Source organism: Melospiza melodia, chromosome 19 (genome assembly GCF_035770615.1).
Source record: "Melospiza melodia melodia isolate bMelMel2 chromosome 19, bMelMel2.pri, whole genome shotgun sequence".
NCBI lineage: Eukaryota > Metazoa > Chordata > Aves > Passeriformes > Passerellidae > Melospiza > Melospiza melodia.
Window position 1 is genome coordinate 9,989,238 of NC_086212.1, and position 14,464 is coordinate 10,003,701.

Below are 14,464 nucleotides of genomic sequence, written 5' to 3' on the forward strand. Positions count from 1 at the left end.
GGACGGGCACCCTCGGCTCCTCCCAGGGCATGCAGGAGATGCCCTCGGGTTTGGAAAGAGCGAGAAGAGCATCCCTGAGCGTCGGGAAGGTTTTCCAGGAGGGAAGGGCACCTTCGAAGCATCGATGACGTAGCGCTGGGAGCTGGGGGTCTCCGAGGCGGAGGGCAAGATGCCGATAAACACACGGCGTCTTGCCGAGACTTGGAGGCTGGACATGGCAGCCCGAAATAGCCCGGCTGGCCTCCTCCAGGGCACGCTGGCTCTGACCCAGAGCTGCCAGACGAGGCCGGGCACCCCCGGGCTCATGGTCCAGCGGGAAGGTGGGGCGAGGGGACGACATCCTTTCCCAAAGGTTTGGGAGGGTGCTGGCACGTAGGGGGCTCATTTTGACTCTCCTGACTCTTTTCCCCTCGCAGCCTCCCCCCCCCGAAAAAAGGCAGCTGCGTTCCCACCGCCCTCCCCAGCGCCGCCCGCCCCGGCCAGCCCCGCGTAGCCCAGCAGCAGCATGGGGAAGGAGAAGACGCACATCAACATCGTCGTCATCGGGCATGTGGACTCTGGGAAATCCACCACCACCGGGCACCTCATCTACAAATGCGGGGGCATCGACAAACGGACCATTGAGAAATTTGAGAAGGAGGCTGCCGAGGTGAGGAGCCCGCCCCCGCCCCGCGTTCCCACCCGCGGGGATGCTCCGCGCTGGTCCCCGCCGGCATCCCGCGGGCAATGTTCCCCTTCTGCTGGTGCTGCCCTTCTCTAGCATTCCATTTCTCCCTTTGTTCCCATCTGCTTTTCTCCCTCTGTGCCTCTGGGTCCTCCCAATTTCTCTGGCCTTGGGAAATTAGGCCATTTGGGCGCTGGCCACCCTCTTTTTCCGGAGCTGGGGGACTCCCTGCTGCCGGCTGTTAATGAGGGCAGGGGCACGCCGAGGTCTGCAAGATGCAGAAATCACCAGGATTCTGGAAAAGCCACAAACCATGGTGCTTCAAGGCATGAAATTCCTTCTAATTATGGTGTGTGAGGGGGGAAAACCTGATAATCCCTCCCTGCATGGGTCAGGGCTGCCTGAATTTCACTCTGAAGCATCAGTTTCCAGCGCCTGCTGGGGTCAAGGTGCAGCATCAGCTGGACCACTCATTTGATCCAGTTGAAAAACCTCATTCCCATTTTCCTCAGGCAGGAGGTCTGGTTTGTACTGTGATTGGCAGCCTGTGATACAGAAAACTGGCTGGAAATCCAAACATTGAAGTTAAATTCTTTTGTTTGACCCTTGCAATGGTGGCATTTATAACCATTTTATCGTGCATGCATTTAGAAGCTGTCACACAGCAAAACAGCCCCTGATACCTGTAATGTGGCAAACCCCAAGATTAAAGAGGAAAAAACAGTCTTGGGAAGAAAAATGCCAATTGGGAGTGCTGGGAAATTGATGATGGTAAATTCTAGAGAGGTGGGTGAGCCAGGAACAGCCTGGCTGTGTTATCCATGGGGCAGCTCCTGTCACTCAGAAGATGGCTTGTCGTCATCGCTCTGGGAATGCAGATATCCCTCCTTTTTTTTTTTTTTTTTCCAATTTCTTTTTCTGGTTAAAATCTCACATTTAATTAAAAAAAAAGAGATTTACAGAGCTGCTACTTTTGATTTCACATTTTTCTGTCTGTCTGCCTTAACCTTTTTCATTTTCCGATAGCATCTGAGCTTAATCCCTTATTTTCCTGCCTCACTTTCAGCCTTTTTTTTTGCATCCATAAGCCAAAGAGCCTCTTCCTCCATACAGAACTATATCTCTCCCCTGGTTTAAAATGATTGCTGATATCCTTCCACGAATTCCCCCCCCTTTACCTACAAGATCAGATAAGGCATGGTGAGGATATTGTCGACGTGATTGCAGTGATTTTAATTGAACAGGCACTTTCACTGCCTTGCCAGGATCCGCGGGCACCGGAGGCTGCTATTAATAGCCTATTGACTGAGCTTACAGACTCCATTTTCTGATGCAGGGCTGGGGAAGGGTTTGCTTCCATTAGGTGGCATTCACAGGAAATGGAGGCCTGCGTGCACCCAAAAGGCCAACAAAAAAACCCCAGAGTCTGTTGTTTTATTTAAGAGAAAAGAGCGAGGATTTCTCTCTTTATTTTTTTCCCTTTTGATTCAAGGGCAGACGTAACAGTATCTCTGAACGAAGAGTTGTTCTGTTTTTTAAAAAAATTAAATAATCAGTATTTGTGGCCTCCGAATAGAAAGCTGTCCCTCCACTGGGGTTCGATGAGGGAAATTCAGGCTATTTCTGGCACTGAACAGGGAAGGTATTGTGCAGAGCTAGATAATACCCTGGGTTTTTCAACACCAGCCCTGGGTAACTGAATACACCCCGTGAAAGGAGGGAAACTGTTTGCTAAATAAAGGATCTCGTTTGTCTTCATGTTACGTGTGGTGCCGAGCTCTGGGGGGGTCACACACGTGATGAGAAGATGGTTATGTGTATGTGGACATGGCTGATGGCAAGAAGGGGCTCATTCCCACTCAGCTGCCATGGGAGAGCCAGGGCTCTGCTCTGTGCCTCAGTTTCCCCATCCAGAAGGGAGGGAGTAGGCTGCTGATGGGGGAGAGGCTGTGGGATGTGCAGTTGACCTCCTGCCCGAGAAGAGCCCATTATTAATGCAATGCACAAATGCACCATTCCCTGCTGTGCCTCCATTTCCAGCAGTGAATGAGCACACTCTGATGACTCCTCCCTGTTTCCTGGGAACGGGGAGTTTGATGTGAGTGCTGGAAAGGGTTAACGTGGCCCCGTCCCTGGAAGTGTTCAAGGCCAAGCTGGATGGAATTTGGAGCAACTTGGTCTAGTAGAAAGTGCCTCTGTCCATGGCAGAGGGATTGGAATGAGATGATCTTTGAGGTCTTTTCCACCCCAAACCATTTAGTGATTCTAAAAACCTGCAAGCTCCTCCTCCACCCCCTTGCTAAATCCAGTGTCAGGAGGATGCTCAGGAGCAGACACTTGATTCTGGATTTTTCCATGCCAGCGAGAGCTCACAGCTTCCCAGCAGAGATGGGGCATCACCTCCTCGACCTGGCCTCCCCTCTGAGGAGGGGAAGTCTTGCCCCTGGCTTTAGGATTTTGCCCTTAATCCTCTGGAGCAAGCTGCAAAGTCATCGCAGCACTCAGCTGTTACGAAACAGGCTGTCACCATTAATTCCTTGTGCTGGCTGGGAGCAGGGCTGGAGTGTGGGAGATGGAGCAGAGCAGCAGAGCAGCCCCTGGGCAGGGTGTGGGCAGGGCAGGTGTGGGTGGGATGCTGTGCTCTTTCCGGGGGGGGGGGCTCATCACTGGAGTGTTCAGTACTTGCCATCGAGAAGTGCTTCCCTCTGTCCATGATTGAGAATGGGCAGGAGAAACTGTGATTGCAGGGGATGGATGGATGGATGGATGGATGGATGGATGGATGGATGGATGGATGGATGGAAGGAAGCAGGGTATCACAGCTCTGACCTTGCAGAACAATGGAAGACCATTAAATCATTTGCAAATGGCCTAAATTCCTTTCTCTACCTTAAAACCTCCTTGTATCTGAGGCCAAGAGCTGATGGCTGGAGCCCATTTTAACCCCTTGCTTTGGCCAAGCTCACAGTGTGGTCAGCAAGGGTGGGCTCCTCCTGCCCCATCTCCGCCTTGTCAGGATCCCAGCTCAGACTGGGGGCATGACCTCCAGGCTGGAGGGAAATCCAGCTCTCCCTGGTGCAGTGACGTCGAAGGGCTCCAGCCCCAAGGAGAAGGCCTCCCAGAAGTGCCACTGTGGTTTTACCAGGGAATGTGCTTTATCACAGGGCACGAAGATTTACTGGAGCTAATCTCCCCCAGCGTGATTTCCTGCATTGCAATGTTGGCTGAGATTTTGGCCATTTGGCAACAACAGTTGGTCTGGCTGCGGCTCACAGAAGCTTTTCCTGTGAATTTGCACACTCTGTGGCAAAAATCAATCACGTTTCTATTCTGCTCGTAGCAACCATCTCTCATTTCTTTTAACCCATTCCCCCCCTGCCAGTTTTGGGCTCTCTCATGTAGTAATGCCCTTTCCCACTAACCAGCTGACTCACAGGTCTGAGTCATGGATTAAGATCACAGAATCAGAGAATCATTTAGGTTGGAAAATCCCTCTAAGGTCATCGAGTCCAACCAGCACTGGCAAACCCACCACTAGACCACATTCCTGTGTATGCATCTCTTTGAGGGGAAATTAAATAAATCTCATAAACAGCCATTTTTCAATAGCTCCATGAGCATTAGGAAATGGGATAAGTATATAAATATCCTCTCAGAGACATTTAGTGTGACAAGAAGCAGCTTTCCTTGTTTCTGTACACGATTTCCCAGCAGCAGTGCAGAACCATGATGGGTGTTTCATGGAGGAGACCTCATGGGCTGCTGCCTTTACATCCTGCCCACCCAGCCCCACTCACAAATTCACCTCATGGCTCTTCTTACAGCCTCTCCTGCATCCTGCTGAGGAACATGTTGAGAACAGTACATCCTTTCAGCTGTATTTTTTAGTAAATAGGCCACCAATAGATCTTGAATTTAGGCAATTTTACCTTTAAGTATTTGCTGTGTGAGCTTGGGAAGTGCCCTGGAGAGTAGGAGGCAATCACCAGTGCTGTGGGCTCACTATTTCTCACTATTTCTTGCCTCTGTGTTGGCCAGATGGGGAAGGGATCCTTCAAATACGCCTGGGTGCTGGACAAGCTGAAGGCCGAGCGCGAGCGTGGCATCACCATTGACATCTCTCTGTGGAAGTTTGAGACCACCAAGTACTACATCACCATCATCGACGCCCCTGGCCACAGGGACTTCATCAAGAACATGATCACCGGCACCTCCCAGGTGAGGGATGGGGCCCAGGGCACGGGGGGCTGCTGCAGGGGAGAGGCTGGGGCTGTTCACAAGCTCAGGGTCGTGCAGGTGCTGTTGGAGTCCTTTGGGAGGTGGGGAGTTGAGAGAGCAGACATGGAGGAGTGTTCAGCAGGGTCCACCCCAGAGACTGGGTGGCACCAGGGGCCCCAGCACGCCATGGTCCTGCACCTCCCTGGGTTCTTTGGGCACAAAGAGGTGGTTTCTCCACCCCATTTCCACCCACATGAGAAGGTGGGATGAATGTGGCCTGCCTGATGGCTGGGATGCTGCGAGCTACAGACCTTTGTGTGAGGGCATCTCCTCACTATTTTAGCCTCAGCCAGATGAGATAGACAAGAAAATTCCACCAATCCCCTAGGTTTTATTGGATAAAGGAGGCTCCACAGATCTTTTCTCCTTCCTTTTCCTCAAACTGTTCTTTGTCCCACGTTATATTGCCAAACCCAATGGCCTACCCTTCCTGAGTAGGGTGGTTTCCCCTCGTTGCTTTGTGGGACATTCCTGCATCTCCCTGTCACTGATGGGTGCTGAGTTAACCCCACTGCATGCCCAGTGAGATTTCCAGTGAGGTACCAGTTGGACTGGGCATGGCTATCTGCCAAACCCAGGCAGCTTCTGCTGTGTGTTTCGGTACAAAAGCAAATCTAGGGAACACTTTCCATTCCTGGAGTCACACCCATCACCCAGGAAGGTTTTTTGCAAGACCTCAGTAGGGTTTTAAATAAAACCTTGTCTGTAGATGATCAAGATGAGGTCCTGGTCAGAGTCCAGGAGGGATCCACACTGGTTTCCCACCCACAATGCAGAACCATGTGAGGTTGGCAAGTCTGAAATAGCACAGCTGGCTCAGTTTTAAGGCAGATCAGCAGCTGGCAGCTGCTCAAAGCCCTTGGGGTGTCACCAGGGCTGTGCAGCAATTCTCTTGCTCTCCATCCCCAGGCTGACTGTGCTGTGCTGATCGTGGCTGCCGGTGTGGGTGAATTTGAAGCTGGCATCTCCAAGAACGGGCAGACCCGCGAGCACGCCCTGCTGGCTTACACCCTGGGGGTGAAGCAGCTCATCGTGGGCATCAACAAGATGGATTCCACAGAGCCCCCCTACAGCGAGAAGCGCTACGACGAGATCGTCAAGGAGGTCAGCGCCTACATCAAGAAGATCGGCTACAACCCGGCCACAGTTCCCTTCGTGCCCATCTCGGGCTGGCATGGAGACAACATGCTGGAGCCCTCTCCCAATGTAAGTGTGCCTTGTGTTGCACTTCTCCCCCCACCCTGAGGATCCTGACCTGGGCTGAAGATGAGCTCTGTGCTCTGCAAGCATTTCATGCACCCGTTGTGCACAAGGGCAGCGGGTGATGTGCCATGGAGCTCTGCTTGGCCCTGGGCAGGATGGATGGGCTCACTGTTCGTGGGTGCTGTGCCCAGGCCAGGCACCCAACAGCTAAACATGGGCATCTTCAGGAGATGATCTGCCTGGCTCTGCTGGATTTGAAGTTTTCACCTTGTCAGAGCTCATGGTGACATTAGAGCAGCAATTGTCACTCTCAGCAGGAGCAGAGGGTGTGTTTTTTAGGGCATTGTTTTCTGAGGGGAGTAAAACAATCTGGGGTCAGGCTTGGAGCAGCTCCCACAGTGCAGCTGGGTCTCAGGTCCCCTATTCCATCCATGCTCTGTGTCACTGTAGTGGCCAAACCTCCTCTTCCAGTGCTGGGATCTCACTCCTACAAGTGGTGTTTTCTCCAGGAAGTACCAGGTTTCCCATGCCAAAACCACCTACAGGTGATGTTTTCTTCAGGAATTACCAGGTTTCCCATGCCAAAACCACAGTTCCCTACAGTATCCCTTTGAGGCTGCTCCTTTTCCAGTTGGTTTTTACTCCCTCTGTGATGGGGATGGTGGGGAGACAAAGGCAGGGTGCTCTGGGTGTGCCCATGCCATTATTTCATACACCAGCTTAAGAAAGATGGAGGTTTTTGGCAGACAGGCTGCCCATAACTATTCTGACACTGCTTTTGTTGGAGAAAACCTACCTCAGGGTTAACCTTTTAAAGAAATGGGCTGGAAAGTTCTGGCCAGGGGAAGGTCCCTGCTCTCCTGGTGACTTCTGTGTGACCTTGATCAAGTTGCTCAGATCAGACACCCCAGGAGTCTCTTGTGAAACCAATGGGAAATTTGATGCTTAGGGGGACTTCAGGACATCACCTGTGGGTGAGGGCAGGGCTCTGTGGTGAGTGAGGCAATCCTTGAGTCCAGCAGCAACCGAGGGAGGTCAGGGATCACAGTCCTGAGGAAGGGGAGTGCTGCAATGCAAACTCACACAGCCATGAAACACAGCTCCTGCCCTGCACAGGAAAGGCAGCTCACTTGGGATGGCTTGGAAGGAAGGAATTATTGGGGTGCTTGGGAGATTCCTGCTCCCTGAGGAGCAGAGCTGGGATAAAGGTCAGCCACGGCCATGCCAAACCCAGCCCCGTGGTTCCTGAGTGCCTCAAATCAGGCAGGCTCCAAATGTCAGCAGCTGCTGGGCTGGGAAGATGATCCTGAACAATTCTCCTATAAATAGGCAGCAGAGGGGAGGCACGGAGCAGGAGGGGCTCTGTGACCCCCCTTCCTCCAGAGGGGTCTCAGGGCAGGTTCCCAGTGTGATGTGCTGCCTGAGAGAAGGCAGGGCAGGAAACAACTCTCTCCTTTGTCCTAAGGAACCAGCTGGCTCCTAGGGAATTGGGAAGAAAACCTGGCCTGGAAGAGCATGAGCTCTTCTGGAGAGGGTTGGGTACAGACTCCTCCTCCTCATATTGCATCATCTCTGTGAGAGCTTAAGCAGGAACCTGGTGTAGATGTCTCTTCTCTCTTTCCTCGCCTGAAAAAGCTCTGATTATTTTCCCTTGTAATTTCTGGACAGGTTTCACTGAAGCACAAGGCAGTCAAGTGACTTGTCTGTCTGTCAGGGGACTTATCAGAAAGTGGGGATTAGAGCCATGATGTCCCTGCAGCTCCTGTTGCCTCTGAGCAAGGGTGGTGTGGTGGAGCTGGCTCTGTGTGGGAGACTCCAGCCCACAGCCCTGTTGCACAGAATCCCAAGGCCAACTGAAAACATGACAGTTGGGCTGTGCTTCCATCAAAGTTTGGCATTTGAGAGCTTTTTGGGAAGTGGGGTATTCCGTGAAGCAGCTTTGTGATGCTCCAGCTGGCAGAACAGGGCCATTCCAATGTGGTATGGGAGATTTTCACCCCATGGGATGCTGCAACCCAAACACTCCCAGTCTCTGGTGTGGTTGCCTGGGGCTGCAGCCTCAACACTGAAGTGCATGTGTGGGGGGGTGTTGAGGTGCTCATGGGCTGGGAAAAACCAGGGAAAGACGACTGCTCTGTAAAATAAACTTTGAGTGTTAAGGAGCTGGAGCTCAGCTGTTATTCTGGGGAGCTGGAGCCTCTCTGCCTGCAGGATTTGGTCAGATGCTGCTTTTGCCATAGGAGCGATGGAGTAGGAATTGCTCTTTGTGGGGCAGTTTTGGGGAATTCATGACAGAGGTTTTATTTGGATGGCCATAGGCAGCACAAACCAGGTTTTGCAGATGCCTTTCACCCTGAGGCCATGCTGAGGTTTTGCAGAGATTTGTTCCCAGAAGGTCTCTAAGTTCATCTTTACCTGATTCTTGGCAGGTCAGCAGTCCCCTGGAGAGAGGGACATGGGCAGAGATTGTTATTCTCCTGTGTGCCAGAGCTGTGTGGGGCAGAGGGACAGGAGCTGTGGGTACCTGGTGGTCACCATCCTCGAGAGCAGAGCCTGTGGGCAGGTGGCCACCAGCAGCTGCTGGCACAGGGCCCTGCCTGGCGTTTGGGCCGTGCACCAGCAGGGTGGGGGAAGCTCTGAGTCATCCTGCACACAGCACGAGGCTCCCTCAGTGCCTGGATGCTGCTCCCATTTTGCCAAGCTGTGCCTGGCTCTGGGTCTGGCTGCACAGCAAGACCTGCAGTGCCCTGAGCAGAACCCACTGCAAGAGTGTCCCCAGGCTCCTCCTGCCACTGCCACCAGGAAAGACAAGTGGTGTCAGATGTGACCCTCCGAAGGGGCTGGCCTGAATGCTTTGGATGCAAGCTGAGTTCCCTGGATGCATGTTTTCCCTCTCTCCTTCCCAAAGCTGGTGCAGATTGCAGGATAGGAAACCAGACTTGGCATAGCCACATCCTGCAGGGATGCCTGTGAAGCTGGGGGCAATTTGGGGTCTTGCTTCACCCCAGCTCCCCATGCCCACTGCTCTGTGCCATTGGTGCTGGTGCTAAGGGGAAAAAGCCACATCCACAAAATGTGTGATGGATTTGGGACACACAGGAAGCATTTGACATTATAATGGGAAAATACTGTCTAACCCTCTCTGTGCAGAGGCAGGGAATGGCCTTGCAGACTCTGACCTCTGCTTGTTGTGTCAGGGTTGCCTCAGACCCAGGACTAAATTTGTGTTTCCAGCAAGCTCTAGGTGTTGCTACAGTTTCCAGATGTGCAGCCTCACCCCAATAAAGCACTGTAGTTCCCTGCATTCAACCATGGTACCTGAGCCCATTTCCACCCCTCTCTGCCTCTTTTCTGGGCAATTTTTAGTTTCAAAACCCATTTTAAGGCAGGAGAAGGGAACATCTGTGAAAAGCAATGCTGTCTCTTGGCAGCTGGGTTTGCAGCACCCTCCCTAAGCCAGGGTTTAGAATCCAGACCCTAGAGGGATGATAGCAGGAGAGGGTGGGGAGAAGCATCTCTCTGGGGCTCGCCTTGGAGAGCACCTTGGTTGAGCACTTTGTAGCTGGTGCTTGGCTGCAGACCCTGCAGTCCCTGTGCTGGAGGCAGCATCCCTGGAGGGTGGGATCCAGGCAGCTGGTGCAGTGCCCAGGGGTTGGTGTTGGAAGTGGGCTGTGAGTTTGCTGGCTTTAACCACGTCCATCCTTTTTCTCCTGTTAGTGGATGTGTTGCTTTCTAGAAGAGAGAGAGGGAGACTGAGCAAAGAGGAGCAGATAAACCTGCAGGGATGGTGGAGTGGAAGGAGCTCCCCAGCACCCTGGTAAAGCCAGGACTTGGGAGGACTGACTTTGTGGATGTTGTCTTGGTGGGACAGCTCTCTGCATTTACCTCTGGGTGCTGAGGACAGGCACACCCAGGGCATGTTGGAAGTGTTGAAGGCCAGGTTGGATGGGCCTTGGAGCAATCTGGTCTCGTGGAAGGTGTTCCTGCCCATGGCAGAGGGGTGGAACAAGATGGTTGTTAAGGTCCCATCCAATACAAAGTATCCTGTGATTCCATGGTTCTCTGGCTGCTCTCTCCCCAGATGCCTTGGTTCAAAGGCTGGAAGGTGGAGCGCAAAGAAGGCAACGCCAGCGGGGTGTCCCTGCTGGAGGCCCTGGACACCATCCTGCCCCCGACCCGCCCCACAGACAAACCCCTGCGCCTGCCCCTCCAGGATGTCTACAAGATTGGAGGTGAGCCTTGCCCCTCCTCTGCCTTAACTGAGTCATCATTCCACAGAAATTTGGGAATGACATTTCCAGGTGTTGGGAAACTGGACCGATTTGACTCTTCTCTTCAGAGAAAAGGGTGGTAGTTCCAGGGCAAAAACCCCATTTGAGCTTGGGCTGTCTGGGGTGGAGGTGGACATGCCCAAAGGTGCCCAGGGACCAGAGAGGAGCAGCAGCTTTGTGAGCTCTCCCCCAGGCAACACACGATGCCAAAACGGCTGCAAATCTGTGTGTCCCAGAGGTCATGGCTGGCCAGGCAAGCTGGAGGCAGCAAAACACACATTCTGTGACCCAGGTGAGAGACAAGACCAGCAGGGAGGGCCACTGAAGCTGGTGCATGGCAGCTTGGCTGTGACCTGCCCAGGCTTCCCAAATGCTGGTGTCCATCACTGGCACCTCCTCCTGCCGAGCTGTGCCAGCCATGTAGGGAGCACCGCGGCTGACGCGTGTCCCCTTCCCTCTGCAGAGGTGATGGGGACACTTTGCTCAGCTATAAATACCCCTCTGTGAGCTCTCTGACCTGCTGGCATAAGTGGACAGCACTGCTGACTCCCTGGCTGCTGGATCAGGCGGGCACAGACTTTTCCAGCTCTTTCCCACCCTTTTCCAAGGACACATGCACTGCAGGGGTTGAACGTGGGATTTTAGCTGGGTTTTTAATGCAGGCTGCTGTTGTTTGCAGTGGACATGAAAGGTGGTGAGCAGGTCTGTGTCCTCCCCTAGCTCAGCTGGGGCAAAGGGATATGGTTTTACTGGGAGGCAAGTCCTTGAGGAGGAGAGACACTGTAGGAAGAGGGGAGATGGGGGCAGCTGGGTGGATGTGGAGGAGCAGATGGTTCCAGCCAGCCTCTTCAATCTCTTTTCAATGTTGTTTTTCTCAATCATTCTTCATGTGCCTTCAAAGGGGAATTTCCCCAAAGTCTCCTGGTGACACAGGGTGCAAAAGACCCCAGTCATGTAATGAGCCACCCTCATTCTCTGTCACAGCTGGTGGCGTGGCCATCAGGGATGTGGACAGTGTTGTTGCACACATGCTGGGATGTCCCAGTCCTCCACGCAGGAGATGCCACAGCTGCTCCAGGAGAACTTTTGGAGCATGCAGATTGCTCAGGGTTACTTATTTAAAAAAAAAAACTCTGAGTAGGAAGGATGGACTCATAGTGATTATCAAGATCCTAGTGTTGATCTGCTGAAAACATGGGGGTTTTGGCAAGGATCAAACATGTTCTTTGGGGACAACCAGTGTAGAAATCTTACTTTTGCTGAACCCAGGTTCTGGCCCAGGGATATACCAAGCAGATTGAACTTTGCTGCACTCTGTCCCTGTTTCTGCAGGCATTGGCACAGTTCCCGTGGGCCGAGTGGAGACCGGCATCCTGCGGCCTGGCATGGTGGTCACCTTTGCCCCTGTGAACATCACCACTGAGGTGAAATCCGTGGAGATGCACCACGAGGCCCTGAGCGAGGCTCTGCCCGGCGACAACGTCGGCTTCAACGTGAAGAACGTCTCCGTGAAGGACATCCGCCGCGGCAACGTCTGCGGGGACAGCAAGTCCGACCCGCCGCAGGAGGCTGCCCAGTTCACGTCTCAGGTGAGCAGGGCTTGGTGGTGCCACCACGCCTGGCTCGCTGCCATCCCCCAGCTGCCAGCCGTTGGGGAAGATGAAACAGGAAAGCCTTATAAATATGATTGCGCGGCAAAAGATTTTGAGAATATGGAAACTATAAGTGAGATTGGAATGAAAGCAAGCTTTGAGATCCCTTAGTTACTGAACAATGGGAAAACAATGGTGTGGCCAGCTGAAGGTAATCCTCTTTTGATGAAACAATTCCTTCTGCTTGCAGGCAGATCCAAGGGTCAGAGCAGACCCTACCAGCTTGGAAGAAGGGGCCCAAAGAGGAGTTTTAGGGTTTAAAATGTAGCACAGTATGGTAATATAGTGATTCTTATAGGCTGTATGTAAATGCTACAGAATTTGTATATTGTACTAGATTGGTTAGTGAGAATCAGAATATTCAATACAGAAGACAATTTATTGTATTGTAAAGGGAACTTTGCTCTCTTACCCCTTTTACTCTCTTATGCTTTTGCTCTCTTACCCTTTTATGCTCTTACACTCTCATCCTCTCTTCCCCTCTCTTCTCTCATTCCTGCTCTGAGCTGTGGCTGGCAGCTCCCAGCAGGGCCCTGCACCCAGGTCCTTTGCAATAAACCCCAAGTTCCACCACCTGGCTTCAGAGATCTCTCATCTCCGTCCATCCCCACCATCCTACCCCTGATGCTCCTACAGCCAGCCCTGCCATGACACTGCTCTGTCCCCCAGGTGATCATCCTGAACCACCCTGGCCAGATCAGCGCTGGCTACTCGCCCGTCATCGACTGCCACACCGCACACATCGCCTGCAAGTTCGCCGAGCTGAAGGAGAAGATCGACCGGCGCTCCGGCAAGAAGCTGGAGGACAACCCCAAGTCCCTGAAGTCGGGTGATGCAGCCATCGTGGAGATGATCCCTGGCAAGCCCATGTGTGTGGAGAGCTTCTCCCAGTACCCACCTCTTGGTAAGGGAATGGCGCTTTGGAGGTTTCCTGTGGAGGAGTGTGAGGGCTCTGTGGGTGCAGAGCTCACACCAGGCATGCTGAGCTTCTCCCAGCTAGATGAGGAGGGAGCTGAGGATGGTTTTTTGCTCCCCCATGTGCTTCTGAGCTGAGTTTCCAAAGGCTGGGTTGCTTCTCTCTGGGAGCAGCAAGACTTTTCCTTTATGGTTACTAAACCATGATAGTTTCTGAGCACAGAAACATTTCCACCTCTCTGCCCTAAAACAACTGGTCAGGAGAAGAAAGAAGGAAGTTTGCTCAGTGGAGGCCACCTTTTAATGCAGGGAAGGGCCATACTTGAGTTCTAGGATGGTTGTATTGGAAATGACATTAAAGGCCATCTTGTTCCACCCCCCTGCCATGGGCAGATACACCTCCAACTAGACCAGGCTGATGTTGCGCATCTGGAAGTTTAGCAGTGATGGAAGCTTGCAAAGAAGAAATTAGGTTTAAGTTTAAAAACAGTAATTTAAATAGAGGGGAGCATTAGGACTAGGAAGGGTTGATATCTCAGGGCTTGTCCCTGCTCCAAGGGCAAGGATAGCACATGGCACCATGAGTAGGAGGATGTAGATCCCCACCACCATCCTCCCAAAGAGCCCAGCCTTGGTGTCTCACTGGCATTCCTGCAGGGACAAGCCCTGAGAGCCCAGCCTTGGTGTCTCACTGGCATTCCTCCTCTGTCTGTCCCTTAGGCCGCTTCGCTGTCCGTGACATGCGGCAGACTGTGGCCGTGGGCGTCATCAAGAACGTGGAGAAGAAGAGTGGTGGGGCTGGGAAGGTCACCAAGTCTGCCCAGAAGGCCCAGAAGGCTGGCAAATGAATCGTGGGCTCCCAGTGCATCGCGCAGAAACCATCCCTGACACCAGGACGCTGCCACCGACTCCCCCGGGCGCACGTGTGCACATCAGCTTGTAAGAGTTTATATGTCAACGACTGGATGCTCACCATTAAGGTCCAGTGGAAATTCTTTAAAAGGAAAAGCATGTTCCAGCGTTTGTGAGGCTTCATGTTAATTTTACCAATAAAACTGGTGCAACATCCACAGTGGAAAAAAAAACAAAAACAAACCAAAACCAGACAAATCCCCCCTCCCTCCCCCAAAAAAAACCAAACCAAACCAACCCAAAAGGTGTGGAGCTGTGTGTGTGTGTCTGTCACTGAGAGGGGCTGGGTTGGCTGGGGTTGTGTAGTCTCACTCAGAGTAGATGGTGGGGATGGGCACAGGAGGGGCTGGGATGGAGATAAGGAGGAAAGAGGACCATTGGGAGCCCATATTCAGGGTGTCAGCCTGCACTCAGCCCTTCTCCACCACTTGACCCAGGTGATTCCCCCAGCCAGAAGCAGCAACAGCTCTCACAGCAGTTTTGAGGATCTACTTAACCAGTTCAAGCCTCTAAAATAATTTTCTAAGGTCATTATTATATTTTATTCATGCAAAACAGGCTTAAATTGA

General features: G+C 52.6%; 1 protein-coding gene across 1 annotated transcript; it reads left to right on the plus strand.

The window, feature by feature from the left end:
- Positions 1 to 440: 440 nt before the first annotated feature.
- EEF1A2 (eukaryotic translation elongation factor 1 alpha 2) lies at positions 441 to 14,051 on the plus strand. The gene is made up of 7 exons (XM_063172475.1): positions 441 to 649; positions 4,703 to 4,882; positions 5,852 to 6,148; positions 10,227 to 10,377; positions 11,749 to 12,005; positions 12,738 to 12,972; positions 13,704 to 14,051. The coding sequence occupies exons 1-7, from the start codon at positions 506 to 508 to the stop codon at positions 13,829 to 13,831; spliced, it is 1,392 nt and encodes a 463-aa protein (XP_063028545.1). The 5' UTR covers positions 441 to 505; the 3' UTR covers positions 13,832 to 14,051.
- The last annotated feature ends 413 nt before the right edge of the window (positions 14,052 to 14,464 follow it).

Excerpts from the sequence above, each read along its gene's own strand:
- EEF1A2 (XM_063172475.1), top strand. The coding sequence starts at position 506 with ATGGGGAAGGAGAAGACGCACATCAACATCGTCGTCATCGGGCATGTG. Across the intron at positions 4,883-5,851 it reads TGATCACCGGCACCTCCCAG|GCTGACTGTGCTGTGCTGAT; the intron begins GTGAGGGATGGG and ends CTCCATCCCCAG. Across the intron at positions 6,149-10,226 it reads TGCTGGAGCCCTCTCCCAAT|ATGCCTTGGTTCAAAGGCTG; the intron begins GTAAGTGTGCCT and ends CTCTCTCCCCAG.